The 27,563-nt window shown below is 42.8% G+C and overlaps 1 protein-coding gene across 4 annotated transcripts in view; it reads right to left on the reverse strand.

The window, feature by feature from the left end:
* Window positions 1-27,563, reverse strand: part of LOC141133868 (NACHT, LRR and PYD domains-containing protein 3-like) — a 302,902-nt gene that overhangs the window by 198,279 nt on the left and 77,060 nt on the right. For all 4 annotated transcript variants that reach the window (XM_073623455.1, XM_073623453.1, XM_073623454.1 and 1 more), the window contains exon 4: window positions 5,538-5,576. In XM_073623455.1, the coding sequence (XP_073479556.1) occupies window positions 5,538-5,576 (39 nt within the window). The remainder of the gene's footprint in view (window positions 1-5,537; window positions 5,577-27,563) is intronic.

Here is a 27,563-nt window from a genome sequence, read left to right on the forward strand (position 1 = left end):
AAACTAAATCTAAATATAAAAATATATACAAATTAAAATTTTCAAAAAACATTACATATATATATATATATATATATATATACACATATACACACACATATACATACATATATATATATATATATATATATATATATATATATATATATATATACACATATATATATATATATACACACATACCGTATATACTCGAGTATAAGTCGTTCCGAGTATAAGTCGAGGCCCTAATTTACCACAAAAAAAATGGGAAAAACTTATTGACCCGAGTATAAGACGAGGGTGAGAAATGCACAGCTACTGTAAGTGGAAAAGAGGGTCAACAATGCCCATTTGCAGCATCACTGTGCCCATTTGCATGCCTCACTGTGCCCATTTGCAGCCATAGGTCCCCCGAACTTCAAACTTGGTAGTTAAGGGTTCCTAGATGCCCCCTAGCTGCAGCCAAAACTTGGGGTCTCTGAACCCAAAGGGTCCCGAAATGACATTGCTGCAGATAGACACAGTTGACCGAATTTGGGGCCCCGTATCTCGGGGCCACTTAGTGCTAAGAACCCCAAATTTGGTGTGCAAACCCAGTGAAAATAGCACCATAAAATTTCCAAAGCTTGGGTTTCTAGCACCAAGTGGCCCCGAGATACAGGGCCCCAAAAATCAGTTCAGAAAATGTCAAGCACTTTTCTGCAGCAGAGAATGACATTTTCTGAACCAGGTTTGGGGCCCTGCATCTCAGGGCCACTTCGTGCTAGGAACCCCAGCTTTGGATATGTTATGGTACCAGATCCACTGGGTTTGCACACCAAATTTGGGGTTTCTAGCACCAAGTGGCCCTGAGATATGGGGCCCCAAATTCGGTTCAGAAAATGTCAAGCACTTTTCTGCAGCAGAGAATGACATTTTCCAAACCGATTTTGGGGCCCCGTATCTCGGGGCCACTTAGTGCTAGGAACTTCAGCTTTGGATATGTTATGGTACCAGGTCCGCTGGGTTTGCATACTAAATTTGGGGTTTCTAGCACCAAGTGGCCCTGAGATATGGGGCCCCAAAGTCGGTTTGGAAAATGAAATTTTTTGCTGCAGAAAAGTGCTTGACTCGAGTATAAGTCGAGGGGGGCACTTTCAGCACAAAAAAATGTGCTGAAAAATTCGACTTATACTCGAGTATATACGGTATATACACATATATATATATATATATACATATATATATATACACATATATATATATATATATATATATATATATATATATATATATACACACACATATATATATATATATATATATATATATATATACACACACACACACACATATATATATATATATATATATATATATATATATATATATACACATACACATATATACATACATACACATATATACATACATACACACATATATATATATATATATATCTCTCTAGATATATATATATATATATATATATATATATATATATATCTAGAGAGATGTAAGCACATCTCTATATGTATATATATATATACATATATAAATATATATATACATATCTAGAGATATGTAACGAGGTTTATTAAAAGATCGTTTCAAACAATGCAAAAATCGTATAGGAAATAAAAGCACATGGAGCAGTATACGAGGTAATCAACACAAGATGAAAACACGACAAGTACTTACTTTTTTTCAACACTTTACAGATCTGTCTGTACTGATCCGGCTCCCGGAGTTTGAGGTCGGACCATCTTTTTTGAATTTGATACTTCAAGCGATGTACCCCAAAATAAGCCTGTAAGGTCTTCACCATCTTCGCCATTATTTTGGCTTTTCGCAAATTTGCCTACGGCCCATACTTCCCATCATAGTCCTTTTTTTTAAGAATGGCCACCATTTCCACCATCTCTTTAAAGGACATATTGGAGGCCTTAAATCTAGGCCTCACAGATCTTGACGTTCCGGCCTCCGGGCTTTCTTCGCTACCTGAGGTAGTACACACCTGATGTGTCTCCGCCATTATTCACCCCACTACGCGCCGTAAATAAAAATGGGCGGAGAATATTAGTTCAAATCGAACGTCAGGGGCGGGCGACGCAGGCGGAGTTTCACACATGCGTAGTGTATAAAGAGGGGCCTTGTGCACGTGTCATACGTACGTTCTGTGCATAGAATTAAGGGGCGGAGAACATGAGTTAAAATTGAACGTCAGGGGCAGGCGACGCAGGCGGAGTTTCACACATGCGTAGTGTATAAAGAGGGCTCTTGCGCACGTGTCGTACGTACGTTCTGTGCGTAGAATTAAGGGGCGGAAAACATGAGTTAAAATTGAACATCAGGGGCGGGCGATGCAGGCAGAGTTTCACACATGCGCAGTGTATGAAGAGGGGCCTTGCGCACGTGTCGTACGTACGTACGTACGTTCTGTGCATAGAGTCAAGGGCGGGTTATATGCGTAAACAAAAAACGTCAGGGGCGGGCCAAGTAGGCGTAGTATTACGCATGTGCAGTGTATAAAGCGCTGTTACGTATTGTGTCGTACATACGTTCTGTGCGTAGGTGATAGTGGACCGGGACGCTACTAAACGAAGGTAATTTTAAATTTATACATTTGGTCAAGACTTTGTAGCAAGCGGCCTATATGGCTTGACAGATTGATGAGGACTACATAGGGATAAGATGATGAGGGTTTAGTAGAAACCTAATAAGTGTTTTTTGTCTTGTGACTTTATCTTTTACAGACATTATGAATCCCCTATTTAAGGATCCAGAGTTCCTTACTGCTTTTATTTCAAAATATAGAGAGATGAGGAATTTGTGGGGGGTGAAACACCCTCAGTATTATTCAAAGCATGTGAGGAAGTCAACGCTGGAGAGACTTCTGTCCTTTGTCCAGGCGACCATGCCAGAAGCAACAATGGAGACATTGTTAAAGAAAATTGGGGTCTTGAGGAACATGTATAAGAGGGAGCATAACAAGATCCAGGAATCAATGAGATCAGGAGCATCAGCAGATGATGTTTATGTACCCAGGCTGTGGTACTACAATCAACTCCGTTTTCTTGATGACCAGACTGAAGCCAGGGCATCACTTTCAACCCTTCCCTCCACCCTTCCCCCCACCCTTCCATACAGCCTTCCCTCCACCCCAGCAGAGGCTGATGAGGAGCAAGCTGGGTCTTCCATCCTGGATGAACCGGATATGACCATCTGGAGTCAGGTAAATTATTTTAACAAATATTTACTGTCCTAATATTAATGATGTTAACTGGATGTTATAATTGATTAAAATAATTTTGCCCTCAAAATTGTGTATACATATCAATTGACAGTAGTGGCGAAATATGTTTGGCACCTGCTTCAAAAAATTAGGGTGTCTGATTAGTCTCTTTTATTAAAGAGATGTATTCACGTTGAATTTGCTAGTCATGAGAAGCAAATTGTGTGTCATTGATGAACCCAAAAAAATATACTAAAACTATGTCCCTTTTTTATACACAGGATGAGTCCATCCAGGAGGAATGTGGGGAAAGTGGCAGGCAGGAAGAGACCGGGCCCATGGACAGCCTGGAGGAGGCCGGATTCACCATCATCCTGTAGGAGGCTGGGCCCAGTGTCAGGCAGGAGTTGGCTGGGCCCAGTGTGGTGGCTGGGCTCAGTAGGAGCCTGACAGAATCCCAAGTGCCTCCCCTCCGCCTTCCAAAAAAATGGGCCAGGAAAGGGACGGTCACACAGGAGGCATCCCTGCTCCTCATGCAAGAGGCCACCCATTTTTTAAGGAGCCCCCCTGAAGCAGAAGAGTCCTATGGCTGCTACTTAGCCAGCAGGCTTCTTAAAATGGATTGGGAGCAGCGCCTCATTTGCGAGTGAATATTTGGGGAAACAATCCAGAAGGGGCTGCAGGGCACACTAACAAGAAACACCCAACTACATGAGGCAGCCCCCCTCCTCCTCCTCCTCCTCCTGCCACAACTGAAACACCAGAGCCACAGCCTCCAAAGAAGGCTACAGGGAAGGCTGCAGGGAAGGCTGCAGGGAAGGGTGCAGGGAAGGGTGCAGGGCAGCGTGGAGGAAAGGCTGCAGGGAAGAGAAGAAAGTGATGACCTGGGTTCAGTCTGGTCTGACAGAAGACGCAGGCTGTTGTAGTACCACAGTCTGGGGACATCTATATCATCTGCTGGTGCTGTTGATCTCTGGGATTCCTGGACCAGATTGTGCTCCCTCTTATATGGACTCCTCAAGATCCCAATTTTCTTGTCCACAGACTTTTTCCAGCGTTGACTTCCTCTTTATTTTATTTAGACCATGAATAAATGGATATTTTTTGAGTTTATGAAAAGACTTTATGTGTTTTATTTTAAATCATTGATTTTAGACACAATGTCAAATTAACAAGGGACAACAATCTCATTGAGTTTGCAAAAACACACCAAAAATACATTAATAATGTTAATAATGTTCTAGTGGTAACTTTTCAAAAAAAAAAAAATGATACATAACCAAAAATGGTTCTTTGAGTTAACTTTATATACAAAAAAGAAAAAATCCCTTTAAAAAAAATAAAGGGTTCTTTGTGGTAACTTTACAAACACAAAAAAAAAATTAAATAAATAAATAAAGGGTTCTTTGTGGTAACTTTACAAACACCAAAAAAAAAAAAACATAGATAAACATAAAAGAAGTTCGACAACAATCATAAAATAAACATCTGGATAAAAATTACAATAAAAGATTACTCCACCAAAAAAACAAGTGTAAAAATTATTATTAGTATGGAAACATTGTTTTTAAAAAGCATACTATATCATTCATGATATCAAAGAGAAAAAGAATCCAGAAATCAGTTTGGGAGAACTCTGTTTGAATATGAACAGCAAAACATCTTCGTTCTTTATAGCATTCGTAAAGAAGACATTAAATGCACTGCATTCAACGATCACAGATTTTGCAGCGTGAGGAATGTGCTACCTACAATACGAACACTAGTTTTACTAGACCGAGTGCTTCCGTTTAGTTTTTGCTTATGAGCATGCGTTGTTTTTTTGTCCGTCGGACTAGCATACAGACGAGCGCATGTCGGGGTCCGTCGTAGTTACGACGTAAAGATTTGAAGCATGTTTCATATCTAAAGTCCGTCGGATTTGAGGCTGAAAAAGTCCGCTGAAAGACGGGGAAGCCCACACACGATCGAATTGTCAGCCAGCTTTAGTCCGTCGGTGTCCATCGGACTTTTGTAGACGAAAAGTCCGACCGTGTGTACGCGGCATTAGGTGCGCTTTGAGTGCCATAGACCACAATGTTAAATCACAAAATCGCAATCAAGTCACAAGGAAATTGCAAGCAAGTTGCAAAACTTTGGGATCACAGCAGTGTGAACTGAGCCCATGTTCTTAAGTGGGCCCCCTTCCTGCCATCTTAGCCCCCCTACAGTGGTGGAATGCCAGGGCCCGGTCTCAAGTGCAACTTTGTGACCCTGGTAGTTCCACCACTGATCCAGACTACAACAGAACAAAATGTTCATCCAGAAGAGATTTCATATGAAACGTAGATGTCCTACTAACCTGATAATCTGTTGTCATGTGTCGTCTTCTTCAGTTTGGCTGGAAAAAAGATTAGGGAAGTGATTAGTCCTGACAAACCTCTGAAATGTTTAAAATAATAACTAAGAGAGTTATTAGTGTAGCAGATCCTTCCAGACACCATCATCCCACCAACCCTCTGTAGATTGGAGTCTCTCCTCCTCCAGGTGATGGGGAGTGTCTTTGTCTGCCTGGTAACATCTCAGCACATTGCAGTGACATGTGACCATGGTGGGGGGACCAGAAAACCCCCCAATTCTCTATGCAGGTTTACAGGCACACACCTAGAATCTGGAGCCTTGACTCCTCTTTCTGATGAAGGTTCAGGTGGATGCATGGGGCACAAAGCTCAGAACCCCGAGCAACAATCATGAAGGTCTCCTAGGAATACAGCTATAGATATGGAGGTTCTGTATAATAGACAAGTGTATTGCTCTGCTCGGCATGCTGAGTGATGTCATTGTGTTATGGTGACTGACTGCCGGCATCCTGGAGAAGTGTTACTCTGCTTCCCTTTTACATTTTATTTTATTCTGTAAACTCCCTCAGTAAAGATTGTTTAACCCCTTAGTGTTAAATATGAAGTACTTGTGCGCTGCTATGGACCTCACAGACAACCAAAACCAATATGCGTTACGTCACTGGTCACGTGGCTTTTTCAAGGATAAGGAGACAGGTGACAGACGGGCTTATAAAGCCCATAGGTTACTATGGAAACTTATAAATAGTATCCCTGCAATCTTGTGTCCTCACAGCCACTGGTGGAATTGCAAAAAACAGCCCCCAGTGGTCAAAGACGAACATTACATCTCACAGATTTGTTTTAAAAAATGGTGCTAAATATTAGGGTGAACCGCAATTCATTATAAGACATTTATAATCACAAAATGTCACTAAAATGAAAAACAACAAACAACGAAAAGCCAAAAAAGGAAACAAGATAAAAATAAATAAATAATGCAATGAAATTAAAAATAGAAAACATAAATAATTGTTGTTGTGTAAAAGCTAGTGAAATCTAGTGGGGAAATTGTCTAACTACACCCAATTTATCCTAACCATTGATAGAGGTAAAAAAAGCACCATCTAGCATTAAAAATGCCTGAAATAAATATAAAACACCAGAAAATAAATTTTTTAGGGACTAATTACATCTAGTGGGAAAATTAAATATAAACACCCAATTTAACCATTAATAGAGGCAAAAACAGTGCCATCCAGCTTTAAAAAATACCTGAAGTAAATATTTAAAAAAAATCAATAGTTGGAAATGAAACAATTCAGGTCAAAGTCGATATTCATTCCTTGGGGATGGAACTAATTTAACTCATAGATCCATTTAGACTCAGTTTTACTTAATTGGTTGACTCTATTGCTTCCTCTCCAATTAAATTTTTCAATAGCCCAGAATTTTAATACTGTAGGGTCTTTTAATCTTGTGCAAAATGTAATGAGACCATGTTTTGCTGAAGCCTTTATGAATATTCTGAATGTGCTCACGTATTCTCCTCCACATGGGATGTTTGGTTCTCCTTACATACTGCATCGATCAAGGACTTAAACCACACCCTCCATCCTACATGAAATGAAGTCTTTAATGGTATATTCTTTTCTGGTAACACTAGAACTACATTTTTCACTTTTTTACCGTTAAAGTTGGTGTTCCTACAGGCAAAACACCTTTTACAGAAAAAACCTTTTCCCTGAAAGAAAGTAAAATTTCTGGACAACTTGGGGGTGTCTGACATTTTTGGAAATATTATCCCGTAACATTGGCGCTCTCCTGTATGTGAATTTTGGCTGTTCAGGTAAAATTATAGATAAATATATATCTGCTCTCAAGATAGGCTAGTATTTTCTAAGAAAAAATTCAACCTGTTTGTTTTGTACATTATAATTTAGTATGATGGGTAGATTGTGTGAGGTCTTATCATTTCTTGGTTTATCTGCAATGAGGTAATTTCTTTCCATTATAGAGGCTTCTTCAATTCTCTCATTAATGAAGATTTCATCATATCCTCTTTCTGTCCATATTTCTGTCCTTGTTCAGTCGTTGAAAAAAATGGGTTAAACTTTCCACATCCCCAGTCCATATCACTATCAGAACATCAATATACCTTTTATATAATACAAGTTCAGGTGGAGGATCCCTGAAAACTAATTCCTCAACCCAGTTTGCCATAAAAAAATTGGCAATGCTGGGAGCGAACTTCACACCCATCGCAATGCCCTTAATTTGTTTATAATAAGCAGAATTTTGCCAAAAATATCTGCGATGTAGACCATATTCTAAACATTTAAGGATATAGGATTTTTGTTTGGAGACCAATTCACTAAATATATTCAGGGCCAATTTTGTTGCATGTAAAGCTTCATCGTGGTTAATGATCGTATATAATGATGATACATCGGCTGTTCCCAAAAGTATTTGTTCATTTCCCACTTTAATTTCATTAAAGAACTCAAGTTCTTTTATAAAAAAGGTCTTAAACTGGTTCTACACCCTTATTCCACATAAAAGACCTTTCACCAAAACATCTAATATGAGGAATTGGGAAAGGGAGCTAGACTCAACCTTCACTTCTAAAGAATAGCAAGGTACTATCCAGTCAGGTTATCGCTATTCCCATTGGGAAATGATGCTACAAATAATTCACAGAAGCTATTTAACCCCTGTGAGACTGTCCCAAATCTTCCCTCTAGAACCCAATACCTGTTGGAGACAATGTGGTACAAGAGGCAGTATAACACACATTCTATGGGCCTGCGAGAGTGTGCGCAGTTTCTGGAATGAGGTTTTTAAATTAATTTCCTCAGTAACTGGCTTTGTCATTAGACCCACCCCTCACCTTTCCCTACTCAACCTCTCTATTAATAATATACCAACCCAATATAGAAGTATGATAATACATATTCTTATAACTGCACGTCTGACTAGAACTGCAAGATGGAAATCTACTATGACACTTAATATCATTGAAGTAGTACAAAGGTTAATGTCCAATACTCTTATGAAAAACACTTTGCTGTCTATTCTAATAATTTAGGTTCTTTCTTATCACATTGAACACCATGGAATTTACGTTATACAGATGGAAACCAATTTTACTGACAATCTTTACAAGCATGTATGTAACCAAGCAATCCTCAGGTTGTGGTACAGGTTTTGTTTATTTTTGTTCTTACTTTATTACTTTTCTTCTAATTTTTCTGTATTAGCGCATATCCATAAATCATTATGGAAATATTCAAATTTATATATATATATATATATATATATATATATATATATATATATATATATATATATATATATATATATATATATATAAAATAAAAGAGGATCGCTGCACTTAAAATGTCTTTATTGAACGAAAGTTCAAACAAACATACACGATGTGTAAGTTCATTACTTTTTGGGCTCACAAGCTTACGCCCTTCTTCAGATCGAACACACATCTAAAGTCAGAGCTACACACATGGCTTGAATACGATCATTTTACACATTTGGAATCAATTATGTGATTAGTAATCGATTGAAAGCAAACAAAATCCTTTTCTTGTACATCCTTATATCACAGGTGGAGAAATGGTTAGCAAAACGTAGAACCCTCCCATATTTTAACAGAAGCCTTCAACTTGTTTAATCTGTCAAAAAGAAACATGTACACAATGTATCACCATCTAGACAAATGAATTATCACCTAAATAACCAGATATAAATCCAGATCTGTATTGAACTCCTTAGGGGCAATAGTATCAAGAAAATGAATACAATGTACTTCTTGCTTTTTTAAAATGGATTCTCGGTTACCACCCCTTGTATTCTTATTGATCCCCTCTAGCACCATGAATTTTTTTGGAGAAAGGACATTTGATTTCTCAATTAAATGTCTCGCCAAAGGCAACTGTACCAATTTATTTTTGATTAAATATTTATGCCTTGCTATCCTATCTTTAACTTTCTGAATGGTCTCTCCAATGTAAAGTAACTACATGGACATTTTATTGCATATATGACATATGACTTGGCAAGTGTAATAACCTTTGATTTTACTATCATACCCTTTATGTGGATGGGATATACTCTTGCCTTTTATCATGGAGTTACACTGTATACACAATAAACATGGGTATGACCCTGTGTTAAAAAAGTTACTAATGACCTAGGAGGGGTATATTGGTCAGATCTGACCAATCGATCCCTTAACGTTTGACCTTTTCTATATGAGGATAAGGGGGAGCTTTGAATTCACTAATATTCAGATAATTCTCTCTTAACCACTTCGGGACCGCCACACGCCGATGTATGTCCCTACTTTGAGGACGGATATCGTTGTTATGGCAGCAGCTAGCTGCCATAACCCCGGTATCCCCGTGTTCGGCCGGCGGTCCGGTACAAGATAAAAGTGGTCTCTGCAGCGGATTTGCCGCAAGATCACTTTTATTGGTAGTGGGAGAGGGCACCCTCTGCTGCCACGATCCAGTGCCCTCTGCCACTTCCCTGGGCTGACATGGAGACGCGTGAGGGCAAGATGGCACCCACCCGTCTCCATGACACTACAGGGCGGAAGTGACGTCAAAACATCACTTTCGCCCATAGCTCTTAAAGGGCCATTTTATTTTTTAATTTTTTTAAATGACAATTTTTTTTTGCATTTTAGTGTAAATATGAGATGTGAGGTCTTTTTTTTTCCATTAAACTTTTATTGAGTTTTACATATTACAGGTTATGTAGTCATAGGAAGGAATGAAAACATGCAAATGTAAGTATACAGACTAGTTATTGCAAGTATAGTCTGGTTAGAGAGTTTATGAATACCGTTCTATGAGAAAGAAAAAATTGTTAACCAAGTGATTATAAACATAGGGTAGAACAGTTAACCTGGAGTGGTAGGAGGAGGGGTAGGGTAAGGAGGGGAGGGAGGGGGTACAAGAGGAAGGAGGTGCGAGGGAGGATAAGGGGAGGGGGGAAGGAGAGCATCAAGAACAAGGCGAGTTGTGAGACAGGACTTTCAATTGTTAATTCTTTTTGAGTACCAAAGGATCCATGGGTTCCAGCGGGCTAGTGTCTTTGTGTGGGATTGTTTTCTGCGTGACAGGAGGGTTTCATAAGTGAAATGGGTTTGTACTAAGTTGGTTACTTCCGTAAGAGAAGGAATGTTATCAGATTTCCAGTTTCTAGTGATCAAGAGTTTGGTAGCTAGGAGGATGTGTAATCACTGATCTCTGGTGTATGGGAAAGTCGTCTATGGTCAGATTAAGAATGGCTAACTGTGGGGTAATTGTAACCAAGCTATGGAGTATGTCTTGGAGTATGGATTCCACAGTTTTCCAAAGCTGTGTTACATTTGGACAAGACCAAAGGATGTGGAGGAGGGTGCCCGGGTGGCCACAGTTTCTTCAGCATTCGTGTGAGGCGTGTTTGTGGAATTTGGCCAGTCTGGACGGAGTTAGGTACCATCTCATTAGCCTTTTTTGGGTGATTTCCCAGAGGGAGGTGCAAGTTGTTGCTTGGTAAATAGATGCGATTGCCGTTTTCCATTGGGCATCTGTCAATTGTGTCTGTAGGTCATTTTCCCAGTCAAGGAGAGGTTTGGTTTTGCTGAACATGTTTTTTTCCTGGAGGAGTGAGTATATGAGGGAAGTCCCTTTAGTGTTAGAGTGTTCTGTAAAGAAGTAGTTCCATAGTTTCAAGGGTAGTGTTCCTTCTATAGATGCGTGTGCCTTTAAGCATTTTTGTAATCTGAAGTAGGTGAGGAAGTCTTTGGAGGGTGCATTGATGTCTTTGCTGATTTGTGAGAAGGATTTGCAGGTTGTTAGGTCGCAAAGTTCTTGTGTGTATGTTACCCGGTCAGTAATCCAGGTTGGGAGTGTTAAGTCAGGTGTAAGAAGCTTTAAGGTGTTCAAAGGAATGTGTAGTGGTTTTGTCATCACTTGTGACCATTTAGTATTGTGTAGTGTGTGCCACACTTTAACTGAGGCTTGGACAGTTGGTGAGTAGTGGAAAATGTGGGGGGTTATGTGTGGAAGTAATAAATAACCAGTTGGCGAGGTCAGTACCCGGCGTCATGTGATTTTCTATATCGCTCCAGAGAGTTGTGGGTGATGTATTCATCCATTCTTTCATTTGTGATAGAATGGTGGCATTGTAGTAGTCTTTGATGTCTATGTATCCCATCCCCCCCGCGGATCTGTGTTTAATAAGTTTCATGTGACTACATCTAGATTTTTTCCCTTGCCAAACAAATTGGCTTAGGATGGATTGGAGAGATTTCAGGTAGGTAGATGAGAGTGGTATAGGAAGTGTGCGAAATATGTAGAGCAACAGGGGCAATACCATCATTTTAAAGGCTGCTAGGTGGCCTGACCAGGAGAATTCATGTTTAGAGAGTTTTGTGGTTTCAGTAAGGATCATCTGTTTGGCGTCTGTGTAGTTGTGTGCGAAAAGACCTCTAGTGGATTTGGTGAGAGTAATGCCTGGTAGGGAATACCATCATCTGCCCATGGGTAGGGATATTGGGTCTGGAGTAGATTACTAGTGGTTGCATCAATGCCCAGGTCTAGAATGTAGGATTTATGTTCATTAACTTTGTAGTAAGATAAAGTACTAAACCTTTTCAACAGCGAAGCCAGGGAGGAGTGGGGATTTGTGATCATCATTATCACGTCGTCTGCAAATAAATTTATTTTGTGCTCTATGGTACCAATGGTGAAGCCGGATATTGTAGAGTGGGATGTTCTGCTAAGGGTTCCATGATTAGGTTAAAGATGATTGGTGATAGCGGACAACCTTGTCAGGTGCCATTAGTGATGGAGAATGGCTTAGACAGGATCTCCGACGTATAAGCCTGTGCTGATGGGGAGGAATATAGAGCCATTATGGCTGCCAGAATGGGGCCCTGGAAACCAAATTTGCCAAGGGTTGCTTCAAGATATTTCCAATGTCAAACGCCTTCTTTGCATCCAAGGATAGGAGCAGAGAAGGCGTTCTAGATGTCTCAGCGTAATGGATTATGTTGATAATTCTGCGAGTGGCATCAGTTGTCTGCCTCCCTTTTGTGAAGCCTGATTGGTCCTTATGTATTAGAAGGAGCATTAGGTTAAGTAATCTGTGAGCTATTAGTTTGGCATACATTTTTGTGTCCACATTGAGAAGAGATATGGGTCGGAAGTTTTGTGCAGAGGTATGCTCTTTCCCCGGCTTCGGTAGTGTAACGATCAAGGCACTTAGCATTTCTGGGGGGAGAGAGAGGAGGAGGCAGCGTCATTGTACACTTTGGTCAGATATGGTGTTAACACAGTTCCAAATTGTTTGTAATACTCTCCTGTAAGACCATCTGGACCTGGAGATTTGTTAGAGGGAAGTGATGAAATTATATTTCTGATTTCTAGATCCGTAAATGGGGTGTTCAGGGAGTCTAGTTGTTCTGTAGTTAGTTTAGGGAGGTTGATCTCATTGGGAAATGCTTCTATGTCAGGTAATGATGGCTGTGTGACAGATGTGTCATCTTTTAGAGTGTATTGTAGTAGTAACCAAATGCGTCTGCAATAGCTTGTGGATCTATCAGTTTCTGTTTAGTAGCTGGGTGAAATAGATGGGTAATTTTGGTTTTGGAATAGTGACCTTTGATTCTGTTGGCCATTGCCTTTCCGGCTTTGTTACCAGTAGAGTAGTGTTGAGCTCTAAAATGCTTATGGGCCTTTTCAAAGGATTCTAGGAGAGATTTTAATTCTTGCCTAAGGGAGTCTAATTTAGTCTTGGTTAAAGAATCTGGATTAGTTTGATTTTGGTGTTCTAGCGTTTTAATATCAGCAGTGAGTGTGTTTAGACGCTGTGATCTCCTCCTCCTCTCTCTAGCATTAAGTTGAATAAGGATCCCCCCTTATGAATGCCTTATGGGCATTCCAAAGAACGGTATCATTGCTAACAGTTCCTGCATTAGTATTAAAGTATTCTGTTAAACGCTCTCTAATATAAGAAGAATGGATCGGTGAGTGGAAAATCGCAGCATTCGCTCTCCATATCCTTGTTTGGGAAATCTTCGGTGAGTCTTCTATGGTTATTGTAACCGGGGCATGGTCTGACCACGTAATGGTCAATATCTCCGTGGAGGAGATTTTGGGCAAAGTCCATTTATCCACTAGGAAGTAGTCAATCCAAGTGTAAGAATGGTGTCTAGGGGAGAAATAGGAGTAGTCCCTTTTGGTGGTGTGATGGCATCTCCACACATCAAATAGATCATGAGATCAGATAAACGGTCCCATAGGGGATGGACAAAAAGTGGATTTGTTTCTTGTTGGGGGCTAGGGATGAGCTTCGAGTTCGAGTCGAACTCATGTTCGACTCGAACATTGGCTGTTCGCAAGTTCGCCGAACAGCGAACAATTTGGGGTGTTCGCGGCAAATTCGAATGCCGCGGAACACCCTTTAAAAGTCTATGGGAGAAATCAAAAGTGCTAATTTTAAAGGCTTATATGCATGGTATTGTCATAAAAAGTGTTTGGGGACCTGGGTCCTGCCCAAGGGGACATGGATCAATGCAAAAAAAAGTTTTAAAAACGGCCGTTTTTTCAGGAGCAGTGATTTTAATAATGCTTAAAGTCAAACAATAAAAGTGTAATATCCCTTTAAATTTCGTAGCAGGGGGGTGTCTATAGTATGCCTGTAAAGGGGTGCATGTTTCCCGTGTTTAGAACAGTGTGACAGCAAAATGACATTTCAAAGGAAAAAACCCATTTAAAACTACTCGCGGCTATTGCATTGCCGACAATACACAAAGAAGTTCATTAAACGGATAAAAACGGCATGGGAATTCCCCACAGGGGAACCCTGAACCAAAATAAAAAAAAAATGACGTGGGAGTCCCCCTAAATTCCATACCAGGCCCTTCAGGTCTGGTATGGATATTAAGGGGAAGCCCGGCCAAAATTTAAAAAAAAAAATGAGGTGGGGTTCCCCCTAAATTCCATACCAGACCCTTCAGGTCTGGTATGGATTTTAAGGGGAACCCCGCGCCAAAAAAACAAAAAACAAAACGGCGTGGGGTCCCCCCAAAAATCCATACCAGACTCTTATCCGAGGAAAAGAGGGGGGATTAGAGTGCAGCCCCCCCTCCTTAACCGTACCAGGCCACATGCCCTCAACATTGGGAGGGTGCTTTGGGGTAGCCCCCCAAAACACCTTGTCCCCATGTTGATGAGGACAAGGGCCTCATCCCCACAACCCTGGCCGGTGGTTGTGGGGGTCTGTGGGTGGGGGGCTTATCGGAATCTGGAAGCCCCCTTTAACCAGGGGGACCCCCAGATCCAGGCCCCCCATTTGTGAAATGGTAAGGGGGTACTTACCCCTACCATTTCACTAAAAAACTGTCAAAAATGTTAAAAATGACAAGAGACAATTTTTGACAATTCCTTTATTTAAATGCTTCTTCTTTCTTCTATCTTCCTTCATCTTCTGGTTCTTCTGGTTCTTCCTCCGGCGTTCTCATCCTGCATCTGCTCCGCGGTGTCTTCTATCTTCTTCTCCTCGGGCTGCTCCGCACCCATGGCATGGGGGGAGGCTCCAGCTCTTCTTTATCTTCTTCTTCATCTTCTTCTCTTCTTTCTTCTTCTCTTCTTCTCTTCTTCTCTTCTTCATTTTCTTCTCCGGGCCGCTCCGCATCCATGCTGGCATGGAGGGAGGCTCCCGCTGTGTGACGGCGTCTCCTTGTCTGACGGTTCTTAAATAACGGGGGGCGGGGCCACCCGGTGACCCCGCCCCCTCTGACGCACGGGACATGATGGGACTTCCCTGTGGCATTCCCCGTGACGTCACAGGGAAGTCCCGTCAAGTCACCGTGCGTCAGAGGGGGCGGGGTCACCGGGTGGCCCCGCCCCCGTTATTTAAGAACCGTCAGACGAGGAGACGCCGTCACACAGCGGGAGCCTCCCTCCATGCCAGCATGGGTGCGGAGCGGCCCGGAGAAGAAAATGAAGAAGAGAAGAAGAGAAGAAAAGAAGAAGAGAAGAAGATGAAGAAGATGAAGAGAAGAGCGGGAGCCATGGGTGCGGAGCGGCCCGAGCGGCCCGAGGAGAAGAAGATAGAAGATGCAGCGGAGGAGATGCTGGACGAGAATGCCGGACGAAGAACCAGAAGAGCCAGAAGAACCAGAAGAAGAAGATGAAGGAAGATAGAAGAAAGAAGAAGCATTTAAATAAAGGAATTGTCAAAAACTGTCTCTTGTAATTTTTAACATTTTTGACAGTTTTTTAGTGAAATGGTAGGGGTAAGTACCCCCTTACCATTTCACACGGGGGGGGATCTTGGGGTCCCCTTGTTAAAGGGGGCTTCCATATTCCGATAAGCCCCCCGCCCGCAGACCCCCACAACCACCGGCCAGGGTTGTAGGGATGAGGCCCTTGTCCTCATCAACATGGGGACAAGGTGTTTTGGGGGGCTACCCCAAAGCACCCTCCCAATGTTGAGGGCATGTGGCCTGGTACGGTTCAGGAGGGGGGCACACTCTCGTCCCCCCCTCTTTTCCTGCGGCCTGCCAGGTTGCGTGCTCGGATAAGGGTCTGGTATGGATTTTTGGGGGGACCCCATGCCGTTTTTTTTTTGGTGCGGGGTTCCCCTAAAAATCCATACCAGACCTGAAGGGTCTGGTATGGAATTTAGGGGGAACCCCACGTCATTTTTTTAAAATTTTGGCCGGGGTTCCCCTTAATATCCATACCAGACCTGAAGGGCCTGGTATGGAATTTAAGGAGACTCCCACGTCATTTTTTTTTTTTAATTTTGGTTCGGGGTTCCCCTGTGGGGAATTCCCATGCCGTTTTTATCAATGAACTTCTATGTGTATTGTCGGCAATGCAATAGCCGCGAGTAGTTTTAAATGGGTTTTTTCCTTCGAAATGTAATTTTGCTGTCACACTGTTCTAAACACGGGAAACAAAGAAGCTCTGACCAGAAGTAGTAAACAAGAAAGGTATGCCACATCCCATGATATAGAAAAAAGAACAATTGGTTCCCCTGGGGTGGGATTTTAGAGGCATTACCACAAAAAAGGCATAGATGGTAAAAAAGATATTTTTATTACAAAATGCAAAAACATAACACACAATACACCAAAGTAAAAATCGTTAACACACATAAGTGATACATATAAGCAATTGCATCAGGAATAACATGTATGTGACAATAAATGTCACACAAAGCAACAAAAACAGACCAATAATATAGGATGAGGTAGGTCTCACTAAACCGACGCGTTTTGGAAAGTCCTTCGTCAAGGTTTGACAAGTGAGAATTATCATCTATTAGATATTGTAAAGGCAAAAAGCACAACAATGGTTAGCATCGCATACATATAGAAAACGGTAAACCCCCCACACCCTATGTGTGAGAGAATACTCACTTACCCAATGCAAATGTTGTAAAGACTCTCAAAGCAAACAATCAGCTCTGCTGTGGTATCCCAGGCCACGTGCATATCCCAAAGATCCAATAATGGGTAGGCAGAATGCTATAAAAGGTTCATATAAGGAGTACCGTCCCCCTAGATGCTGAAAAGACGCTACGTCCAAGTTTAGGCGCAGCGCCTGTGCGTGGGCTGGGGTCCAAATGGATCTTCGGACCTAAGATTAGACAAACAGTATCATAAGAGAAGGCAAATTTAATGGAGGTAAACAACCTCCGTATGGTGGAATCTAAAGAAAACGGGGTCCTAGAAATGGTACAAGAAAGTATACATGTATGTGGAAACTGAAGACCAGAAGCATACCTGGAAACTAGAGCCGAAGGAGACACCTACAAGGTATAGCGTAGGGGGGAGGAGGGGGGCTCACAAAGCACCATGCCGGCTACCGGGCTGACACTAAAGTAAAGACCTAGTGTTAAAAAAGAAAAGAGAAAGGGTGAAACTCATAAGGAATTTGCATGAGCAAATTGTGGTATGTATAAAACACACCACATATTGGAGAATAGTCTACAGAGTAAAATTGAAAAGTGCCCCCAGTCAGTTAAGGTGACTTACCTATGGCAGCCAGGAGCGCAGCGTGAGTGCATCATCCACCTCCGATCACAAGATCTGAGTGGATGAGCTAGAGTATATATCCCCGTTAGATGCGCTCCCAGCTGATTGCAACAACAATCAGCTGAGCGCACCGTGTCCTCCCTGGGCTGCCTCCTCCCATTTTCCCCAGCTGTCAGACAGTCAGCCTATAGACCGGCATCCTGTCAACTTGGTCCAATCATGGACCCCCTGGGAGTGGGCCGCGCCACGCCCCCCGCAGGCGCCACGCCCCCCCGCAGGCGCCGGCCCCAACCCCACACCGCACACGCGCACCAGTCAAGCTGGAGTGCATCGTCACGGCTGACGTCACGGCGCCGCGTCCCGGAGACGCGCGCCGCCGTCCACTCCCACCGGCACGGTAAGCCAGAGCTAGACTAAGCAGACGCTGAACCAGATCAGGAAAAGAGGAACAAGAACAGTTCCCCTGATGTGTCCCAAAGGGGACAGCCTTGCCGTGCCGGGTCCACGCACAGTCACAGCAAAGGAAGGCACCAAGAAAAATATGCCAACCAGGGGTTAGACACAAAGTAAAAATGTAAAAAAAATATATATATATATATATATATATATATATATATATATATATATATATATATATATATATATATATATATATATATATATATATATATATATATACCGTATTTATCGGCGTATAACACGCACCGGCGTATAACACGCACCCCAATTTAGGAGGGAATTTTAAGGAAAAAAAACTTTTAGGAGGGAAGTTGAAGGGAAAAAAACTTACATTTAAATGCCCTTCATTCCAGCCTTGTCAGTGCAGCCTTGTCAGTGCAGCCTTCCCCAGTGCAGCCTTGTCAGCCTTGTCAGTGCAGCCTTGTCAGTGCAGCCTTCCCCAGTGCAGCCTTCCCCAGTGCAGCCTTCCCCAGTGCAGCCTTGTCAGTGCAGCCTTCCCCAGTGCAGCCTTGTCAGTGCAGCCTTGTCAGTGCAGCCTTCCCCAGTGCAGCCTTGTCAGTGCAGCCTTCCCCAGTGCAGCCTTCCCCAGTGCAGCCTTGTCAGTGCAGCCATCCCCAGTGCAGCCTTGTCAGCCTTGTCAGTGCAGCCTTGTCAGTGCAGCCTTCCCCAGTGCAGCCTTCCCCAGTGCAGCCTTCGTCAGTGCAGCCTTCGTCAGTGCAGCCATCCCCAGTGCAGCCTTGCATCCCCTGTCCCTGCTTCCAGGGCTTCAAAATCGCAGTCCGCGATTTGAAAATGGCGCCGCCAGCGCCGAAGTACACAGATCCGGTCCTCGGCTCTTTCCGGCGGCTCTCGTTTACTTTCGGTTTCACTCGTAGTCCCGAGCGGAGCTATCCGAATAGGTTCGGATAGCTCCGCTCGGGACTACGAGTGAAACCGAAAGTAAACGAGAGCCACCGGAAAGAGCCGAGGACCGGCTCTGTGTACTTCGGCGCCGGCGGCGCCATTTTCAAATCGCGGACCGCGATTTTGACATTTACAGATCGGGATCGGCGGGGATCGGCGTATAACACGCACCTGCGACTTTCCCCTGATTTTAAGGGGAAAAAAGTGCGTGTTATACGCCGATAAATACGGTATATATATATATATATATATATATATATATATATATATATATATATATATATATATATATATATATATATATATATATATATATATATACACTAAATATTTTGCAATATAGGAACACAAAACTATGTTAATTGTCTGCCAGTGCACCTAAGGCGTGAGAGATCACAGCGGAGCTGTGACATGGGCCTCATCCTATATTATTGGTCTGTTTTTGTTGCTTTGTGTGACATTTATTGTCACATACATGTTATTCCTGATGCAATTGCTTATATGTATCACTTATGTGTGTTAACGATTTTTACTTTGCTGTATTGTGTGTTATGTTTTTGCATTTTGTAATAAAAATATCTTTTTTACCATCTATGCCTTTTTTGTGGTAATGCCTCTAAAATCCCACCCCAGGGGAACCAATTGTTCTTTTTTCTAAACACGGGAAACATGCGCCCCTTTACAGGCATACTATAGACACCCCCCAGCTACGAAATTTAAATGGATATTACACTTTTATTGTTTAACTTTAAGCATTATTAAAATCACTGCTATTGAAAAAACGCCCGTTTTTATAACTTTTTTGCATTGATCCATGTCCCCTGGGGCAGGACCCGGGTCCCCAAACACTTTTTATGACAATAACTTGCATATAAGCCTTTAAAATTAGCACTTTTGATTATTCATGTTCGTGTCCCATAGACTTTAACGGTGTTCGCGTGTTCGAACAAACTTTTTTCCTGTTCGCAAGTTCTGGTGCGAACCGAACAGGGGGGTGTTCGGCTCATCCTTATTGGGGGCATATACTGATACGATGGTGTAATTATCATTGTTTAATGTACAATTAAATGCCAGATATCTACCAGCAACATCCTGAAGGCTGTCATGAAGGGTGAATGAGCATGTAGATCTAACGGCTATCATGACTTTTTTTTGTCAGGACCCAAGGTTCTAAAGATATTTGAGAGATTTTTGTTGGAGCACTGAGGTTGAGCATTGGTCTTGAAGTGCGTTTCTTGGATGCACAGGACATCACAGTAAGAATCCTATGCAGTTTGCCACAGGGATGTCCATTTGGCAGGGTGATTGAGGCCTTTTACTTTCAGTGACATAAATTTGGGCATTTTGAAAGTGGTGTGTATAGGTAGCGGAGTAAGGTACTACTTACAGTTACTCAGATGGGTGAGTTGCTCGAGGAGGTTGATTGCTGCTATAAGTCCTGGATCCAATGTACTTGAGCTCTTATGGATAAGGAAGGAAGGGAGAGAAACAGCAAGGTAGTTAGTGATAAACAAGTGGGTAGAGGAAAATAGGCGTCAGCAGTGTGTTAGGGACTGCTGGATGTGGATGAGAGTAAAGTTTGTAAACTAACTGCAACGAGCAGGAACTGAATCTGAGTGCTTATCTGAGATTAGATTGACAGCATCACTGATTTGGAAGTCATTTGTTGTGGTGATGTGGATGACCGGAGTTGAAGGGTTGTGCGTTTGGTATGTGGGTCACCGCGGTTGGAAGGTCACCGTCAGGAATAATAGCCCATGTTTTGAGCAATTGTATGCCCTCTTCTGCGGTATGGATATTGTGGCATACTCCATGTCTGGTAACCATCAGCTTGGTTGGGAAACCCCATTGATATGGGATCTTATGATTATTGAGGGGTTTTGTTATTGTTTGCAGTTGGTATCTCTGTTGACGGGTGTATTGGGAGATATCAGCAAAGAGTTGCAGCTTTGCGTATGGATGCGGGAGCTGTCCCAGGCATCTGGATTGTGTGAGGAGCATATCCTTGGTGTGATAGAAGTGGCTGCGCATCAGAGTGTCACAAGGTACTTCTGCGGGTAAATGAGGAGGTTTTGGGAGACGGTGGATACAATCGATGATCGTCTCGATCGGTGGGAGATCTGGGGGGAGTGTTGAGATCAATGTCCTAGCGTAGGAGTTTAGATCTGCTGGTAGAATAGTTTCAGTGATTCCTCTTATCTTAATATTTTGACGCTGTGAGCGATCTTCGAGATCTGCCATTTTGGCACGCACCCAGCGGTGTTCTTCTCTGGTATGGTCATGTGCATCTACCAGGTCATTAATTGTTTCTGTCATGGCGCTCATCTGCTTTTCAATAATTCCCACTTTCTGCCCTGTGTGCAGAAATTTTAAATGCGTGTTTTAAATGCTGTAAACATTGAGGAAATGTTAGACTGGAGGGAGCTGTGCAGGGACATCAGCATTTCTTTCAGCATAGTGTCTATGGTCTATGACAGGCTGATTGGTAGTAGGGAAGGCCACTATGGGGGAAGATGATGATGGTTGTATGAGGAGGTTTTCTAAAGCAGACCTTAACTCCTGTGGCTGATCTGCTGTATCCAGGCGCATCCTTGCTTTGGCAGGGCTGCTGGAGGTGGATGAGGGTCCGGAGGATAGCTGGGAGCCCGAGGAGTTGTGCAGGGCTGAAATGAAGGATTCGTCAGCATCAGGCAGGTCAGTGTAGAAATCCTCTGTGTGCTGAGCAGCGCCGCAAGCTCCATCTTGGATTTTATCTCCCTGAGGGAAGATGAGGAAATCTGTGATTTTTGTGGGAATCCTGTATTCTTTCCTCTTTCTAGAGGTTCCGGTCTGGTTCCCCAGGTTGTGGAGGTCCGAGGACTGCATTTTTTGGGGTCTGAGGCAGTGATTTGAGGTCCGGTTCTCCGTTCAGTGCAGGAGCTGTGAGATCAGGCTTCCATTCAGCTCGGCGGTTTGCCACGCCCCTCCAGATGTGAGGTCTTTTTGACCCCACATCTGATATTTAAGAGGTCCTGTCATGCTTTTTTTTCTATTACAAGAGATTTTTACATTCCTTGTAATTGGAATAAAGTAACAATTTTTTTTCTAAAATAGTGTAAAAATAAAAAATAAAAAGGTAAAATAATAATAAAAAAAAATTAAATGCGCCCCGTCCCACCGAGCTTGCGCGCAGAAGCGAACGTATACGTGAGTAGTGCCCACATATTAAAACAGTGTTAAAACCACACATGTGAGGTATTGCAGCGATCAGTAGAGCGAGAGCAATAATTCTAGCCCTAGACCTCCTCTGTAACACAAAACATGCAACCAGTAGAGTTTTTTAGGTATCGCCTATGGAGATTTTTAAGGGACAGAAAGTATTGCCACGACCGCCATTTTATTCCATAGGATGTTAAAAAAAAAAATGTATAAGGTTTGGGGGTTCTAAGTAATTTTCTAGCAAAAAAAACTGTTTTTAACCTGTAAACATCACATCTAAAAAAGAGGCCCGGTCCTAAAGTGGTTAATAAACTGCAATGTTTCTTATGCCGCGTACACACGAGTGGACTTTTCGACCGAACTGGTCTGACGGACCGAGTCTGGCGGACAATCCTATCATGTGTGGGCTTCAGCGGACTTTTCCAGTTGAAAATCTGACGGATTTTAAATTTGAAACATGCTTCAAATCTTTCCGATGGACTCCAGTCCGGTCAAAAAATCCGCTCGTCTGTATGCTAGTCCGACGGACAAAAACCGACACTAGGGCAGCTATTGGCTACTGGCTGTGAACTTCCTTATTTTATTCAGGTCGTACGTCATCACGTACAAATCTGTTGGACTTTGGTGTGATCGTGTTTGGGCAAGTCCGTTCGTTCAAAAGTCTGTCGAACCAGTCCGTTTGAAAAGTCCGCCCGTGTGTACGCGGCATTAAGGATATTATGGATATGAAGTGAATATGGATGTATATATTCAATTATCAGTCTATTGCTTAGACCATACAGGTGTACGTAGGATCCACATAGTGAAGTAGAATGCGCATTATCTCTCAACTTGTGGGTCTCATAGAGGAACCATTTGCTAAATAATACTTGTAAGCTCCTGTTTATCATTCAATGCATTGCTTCAGTTGTAAGATTTAATTTTTTAAACTTCAATAAAAAAACATTTGAAAGAAAAAGGTCTTGAAATTTTACAATATCTGATAAAAAGAAAAATGAGTAAAGTAAAACAACAAATAGTGGAATGTAAAGAAAAATTGGAACCACGTAGCAATACAACCCAATTTACAACATTTACTAATCAACTTAACAGAGTTCTGGAACAAAAGAACTTAGAAGTCAAACAAAGAAAAAATAAAAAATATCTTAGTGACACCATTGATTATAAACAGGATCAGGTGTTTAAATGACAACTCCAATTGCGAGGAGGGAACCATGCATCAGCCAACACTACACCAGAAAGAGAGGTGAGGCTAAACTCTCCACATAGGGATCAGAGGCAGAGGTCACCTGCACCTCCTAGACAAGAAATAAGGGGTAACAGCAGGCACCTAGGACCCCCAGACTTTGTTGGGGTAACAAGGGCAACCAAAAACCCTGGTTCAAGTCTCCAAGAAGACCACACTGGCATAATTAATGTAACAACTATGGGAACAATTATAGGAATCACAATGGAAACAATAATTGGCATAACAATAGGAATTGGAATAAACCAAGGAATCCACAGTACCACAATCATGGAAATAGTATGTAGTGTGATACGTGGAAGAGATTGAGAGAACTTGAGCTTGAGCCCCCCTCTGGTGTCAGAGGGGGGGGCGCTGTCACCCGTTTATGTAAACGGGTGACCCCGTCCCCCTCTGACACCATGGGGGAAGCCATAGGAAAGTCCCCGTGCATCGGAGGGGGCGGGGTCACCGGAGGGGCGGGGTCACCAGATGGCCCCGCCCTCAGTTATATAAGAGCTGTCACAAGAACAGAAGCGTCACACAGCGGGAGCTTCCCATTGAGGCAGATCGTCCGGAGGACAAAGAGGGGAAGAAGAAGCCAGAGGAAGATGCCGGAGGAAGATCGAAAAGACCGGAGGAAGTTGCTGAGGACCAGAGGAAGAAGCATAGGAAGACAGAGGTAGAAGCGGGGGAAGAACAAGATGGAGGAAGAAGAACAACACCGAAGGAAGACCAGAAGAAGATGGAAGAAGAAACGAGGAAAGAAGAAGACATTAATAAAGGAATTGTCAAAAACCGACTATTGTCTTTTTTAAACATTTTTGACACTTTTTTTGTAAAATGGTAGGGGTACTTGTACCCCATTACCAATTCACAGGGGGGTGGGATATGGGGGTCCCCTTGTTAAAGGGGGCTTCCAGATTCCGATAAGCCCCCCGCCGGCATACCCCCACAACCACGGGCAAGGGTTGTGGGGATGAGGCCCTTGTCCCCATCATCATGGGGACACGGTGCTTTGGGGGCTACCCAAAAGCACCCTCTGCATGTTGAGGGCATGTGGCCTGGTACAGTTTAGGAGGGGGGCGCTCTCTCGTCCCCCCTCTTTTCCTGCGGCCTGCCAGGTTGCGTGCTCGGATAAGTTTCTGGTATGGATTTTTGGTGGGACCCCCACGCCATTTTTAAAAAAAATTTGGCACAGGGTTCCCCTTAAAATCCATACCAGACCTGAAGGGTCTGGTATGGATTTTGAGGGGGGCCCCTATGCCATTTAAAAAAAAAAATTGGCACAGGATTCCCCTTAATGTCAATACCAGACCTGAAGGGCCTGGTATGGAATTTGGTGGGACCCCTACGCAATTTTTTTTTAAATTTTGGTTTATGTTCCCCTTAATAATCATACCAGACCCAAAGGGCCTGGTAATGGGTTATGGGGAAATCCCATGCCGTTTTTTTCAATGACTTTTTTGTGTATTGTCGGACCGACAATTCACTATAACCGCGAGTAGTTTTAAATGACTTTTTTTCCTTTTGAAATGTCATTTTGCTCTCGGACTGTTCTAAACACGGGAAACATGCGCCACTTTACAAGCATACTATAGACACCCCCCAGGTACGAAATTTAAAGGAATATTTCACTTTTATTGCTTCACTTTAAGTATTAATAAAATCACTGCTCCCGAAAAAACGTCCGTTTTTAAAACTTTTTTTTGCACTGATACATGTCCCCTGGGGAAGAACCCAGGTCCCCAAACACTTTTTATGACAATAGCTTGCATATTAACCTTTAAAATTAGCACTTTTGATTTCTCCTATAGACTTTTAAAGGGTGTTCCGCAGCTTTCGAATTTGCCGCGAACACCCCAAATTGTTCAACCCGAACTTAAAGCTCCTCCCCACTGTACAATATATAATACATTGCAGTCAGTGTACAGTATATAATACAGTGTATTGAAATAGTAGAACCCTATGACAGAATTAAGAAAAAAAATAGCATGGGGTCCCCCCAAAGTCCATACCAGGCCTTTTGGGTCTGGTACAGATTTTAAGGGGAACTCCACACCTTAAAAAAAAAAAAACAGCATGGGGTACCCACTCAAATCCATAGCAGGCCCTGTGGCGGAAGTATAGGGGTCGCTGAGGTCGCCATGGCCACTTGAGGGCCCGATATATATCTCGATAGGAGTGGGGCAGCTGAGACCGAGTTCCCTGATCATTAGCTGAACTGTAATCGGCACTGCAGGGAGCTCGTCACACTGATCTACAGTGTAGTACCCGGCAGGAAGAGGTAAAGTAAAGCACTGCCGATTTTTAAAAGGCTTTCTGCATGTATGTGTGTTTATATGTGTGTATGTGTGTGCATGTATGTGTGTGTTTGCATTTGTTTATATGTGTGTGCATTTATATATATATATGTGTGTGCATTTATATATGTATGTGTGTGTGTATATATACAGTATTTGTGTGTGTATTATGTGTGTTTGTGTTTATATACTGTATTTGTGTGTGTATTATGTGTGTGTGTGTTTATATATGTGTATATATGTGTATATGTGTGTATATGTGTGTGTTTATATAGGTGTATATAGGTGTATACATGTGTGTGTATTATGTGTGTGTGTTTAGATGTATGCACATTTTATGTATGCACGTTTAATCCTGACCCCTATATGTGTACAATCATAACTGATTTAGTTTCTTGCTTGTTCAAAGTACCAGTAAAAAAATGCTGTTCCTCTGAAAAGCGATCCATGCTTAGATTGCTTTTCAGAACCATTTGACAGCCTTTAAAGAGGCGATATGTTGCCTCCTGACCGCCCCATTCACCTAGGGGTATACTTCAAGGGTGCCCTGACTGGAAAAAGATTGAGAAACACCGACATAGAGGAACCCATCTCTCCATTTTCCTCCTGCAGCTGCTGAATGCCTGCGGAAAGGGAGAGGAGGCGAAGCAGGGGGAAATTGAGAAATTGGTTCCTTTATTTGCAGCTACCCACTTGTGACCAGGCCCTGTTGTTCCGCCACCGGGCTTGAAGGAAAGGGCCCTGTCCGGGGGTCAGGGGGGTCCTTCATGGTTTCTTGCATCGGGGCCCTGAAGGTTCTAGTTATACCACTGACCAGGCCCTTTGGGTCTGGCATAGATTTTAAGGGGAAAAATTGGCGTGGGGTCCCCCTAAAATCAATACTAGACCCTTATCCAAGAAAGCGGCCTGGCAGGCCAAGAAAGGCCAGGGGGGTCAAGTGAGCGCCCCCTATCCTGAACCATATCAGGCCGCTTGTCCTCAACATAACCTGGAAGCCCCCTTTAACAAGGGGGCCCCCAGATCCCACCCCCCATGTGAATGGGTATCGGGTATATGGTACCCCTACCTATTCAAGAGTGTCAAAAAGTGAAAACCACAGAAGACAGTTTTTGACAATTCCTTTATTAAAAAAGAAAAAAGTTTCCCACAATAACCACCAATCTTCAATCACACCGCCTGATGGACCCGAAAAAAAAAAAAAAAAAAAAAACGGAAAAGCTCCGCCTCCCGGAGACTGCTGTCTCGTGGCTGCGACAGCTGTTATATAGGCAAGGGTGGGGACACCTGGTGACAGAACCGAGTGACCCCGCCCCCTTCTGACATCATGTGACATCAGAGGGGGGCGGGGTCATCCGGTTAAATCAGCGGGTGGCCCAGACCTTGCCTATATAACTGCTGTCACAGCCAAGAGACAGCAGTCGCCGGATCCGTCGGGTGGTGTAAACGATGATGGATGGACATCGCGGGACACTTTTTTTTCTTCTTTTTTATAAAGGAATTGTCAAAAACTGTGTATTGTGGTTTTTAGTTTTTGACACTTTTTGGTGAATGGGTAGGGGTACAATGTACCCCATACTTATCCACATAGGGGGGGTGGGATCTGGGGGCTTCCAGACTCTGATAAGCCCCCTGCCTGCAGACCCCGACAACCAATGGTCAGGGTTGTCAGGAAGAGGCTCTTGTCCCTAAAGCACCCTCCCCATGTTGAGGGCATGGTACAGTTCAGGATGGGGGGCGCTCACTCGTCCCCCCTTTCCTGTCCTCCAGGCTGCATGCTCGGATAAGGGTCTGGTATGGATTTTGGGCGGGACCCCACACCTATTTCTTTCAATGATTTTTATCTATATTGAAGGGATCCGACAATACATTACGACAGCAAGCAATTTTAGATGACATTGTTTCT

The sequence above is a fragment of the Aquarana catesbeiana genome, linkage group LG03, assembly GCF_042186555.1.
Source record: "Aquarana catesbeiana isolate 2022-GZ linkage group LG03, ASM4218655v1, whole genome shotgun sequence".
NCBI lineage: Eukaryota > Metazoa > Chordata > Amphibia > Anura > Ranidae > Aquarana > Aquarana catesbeiana.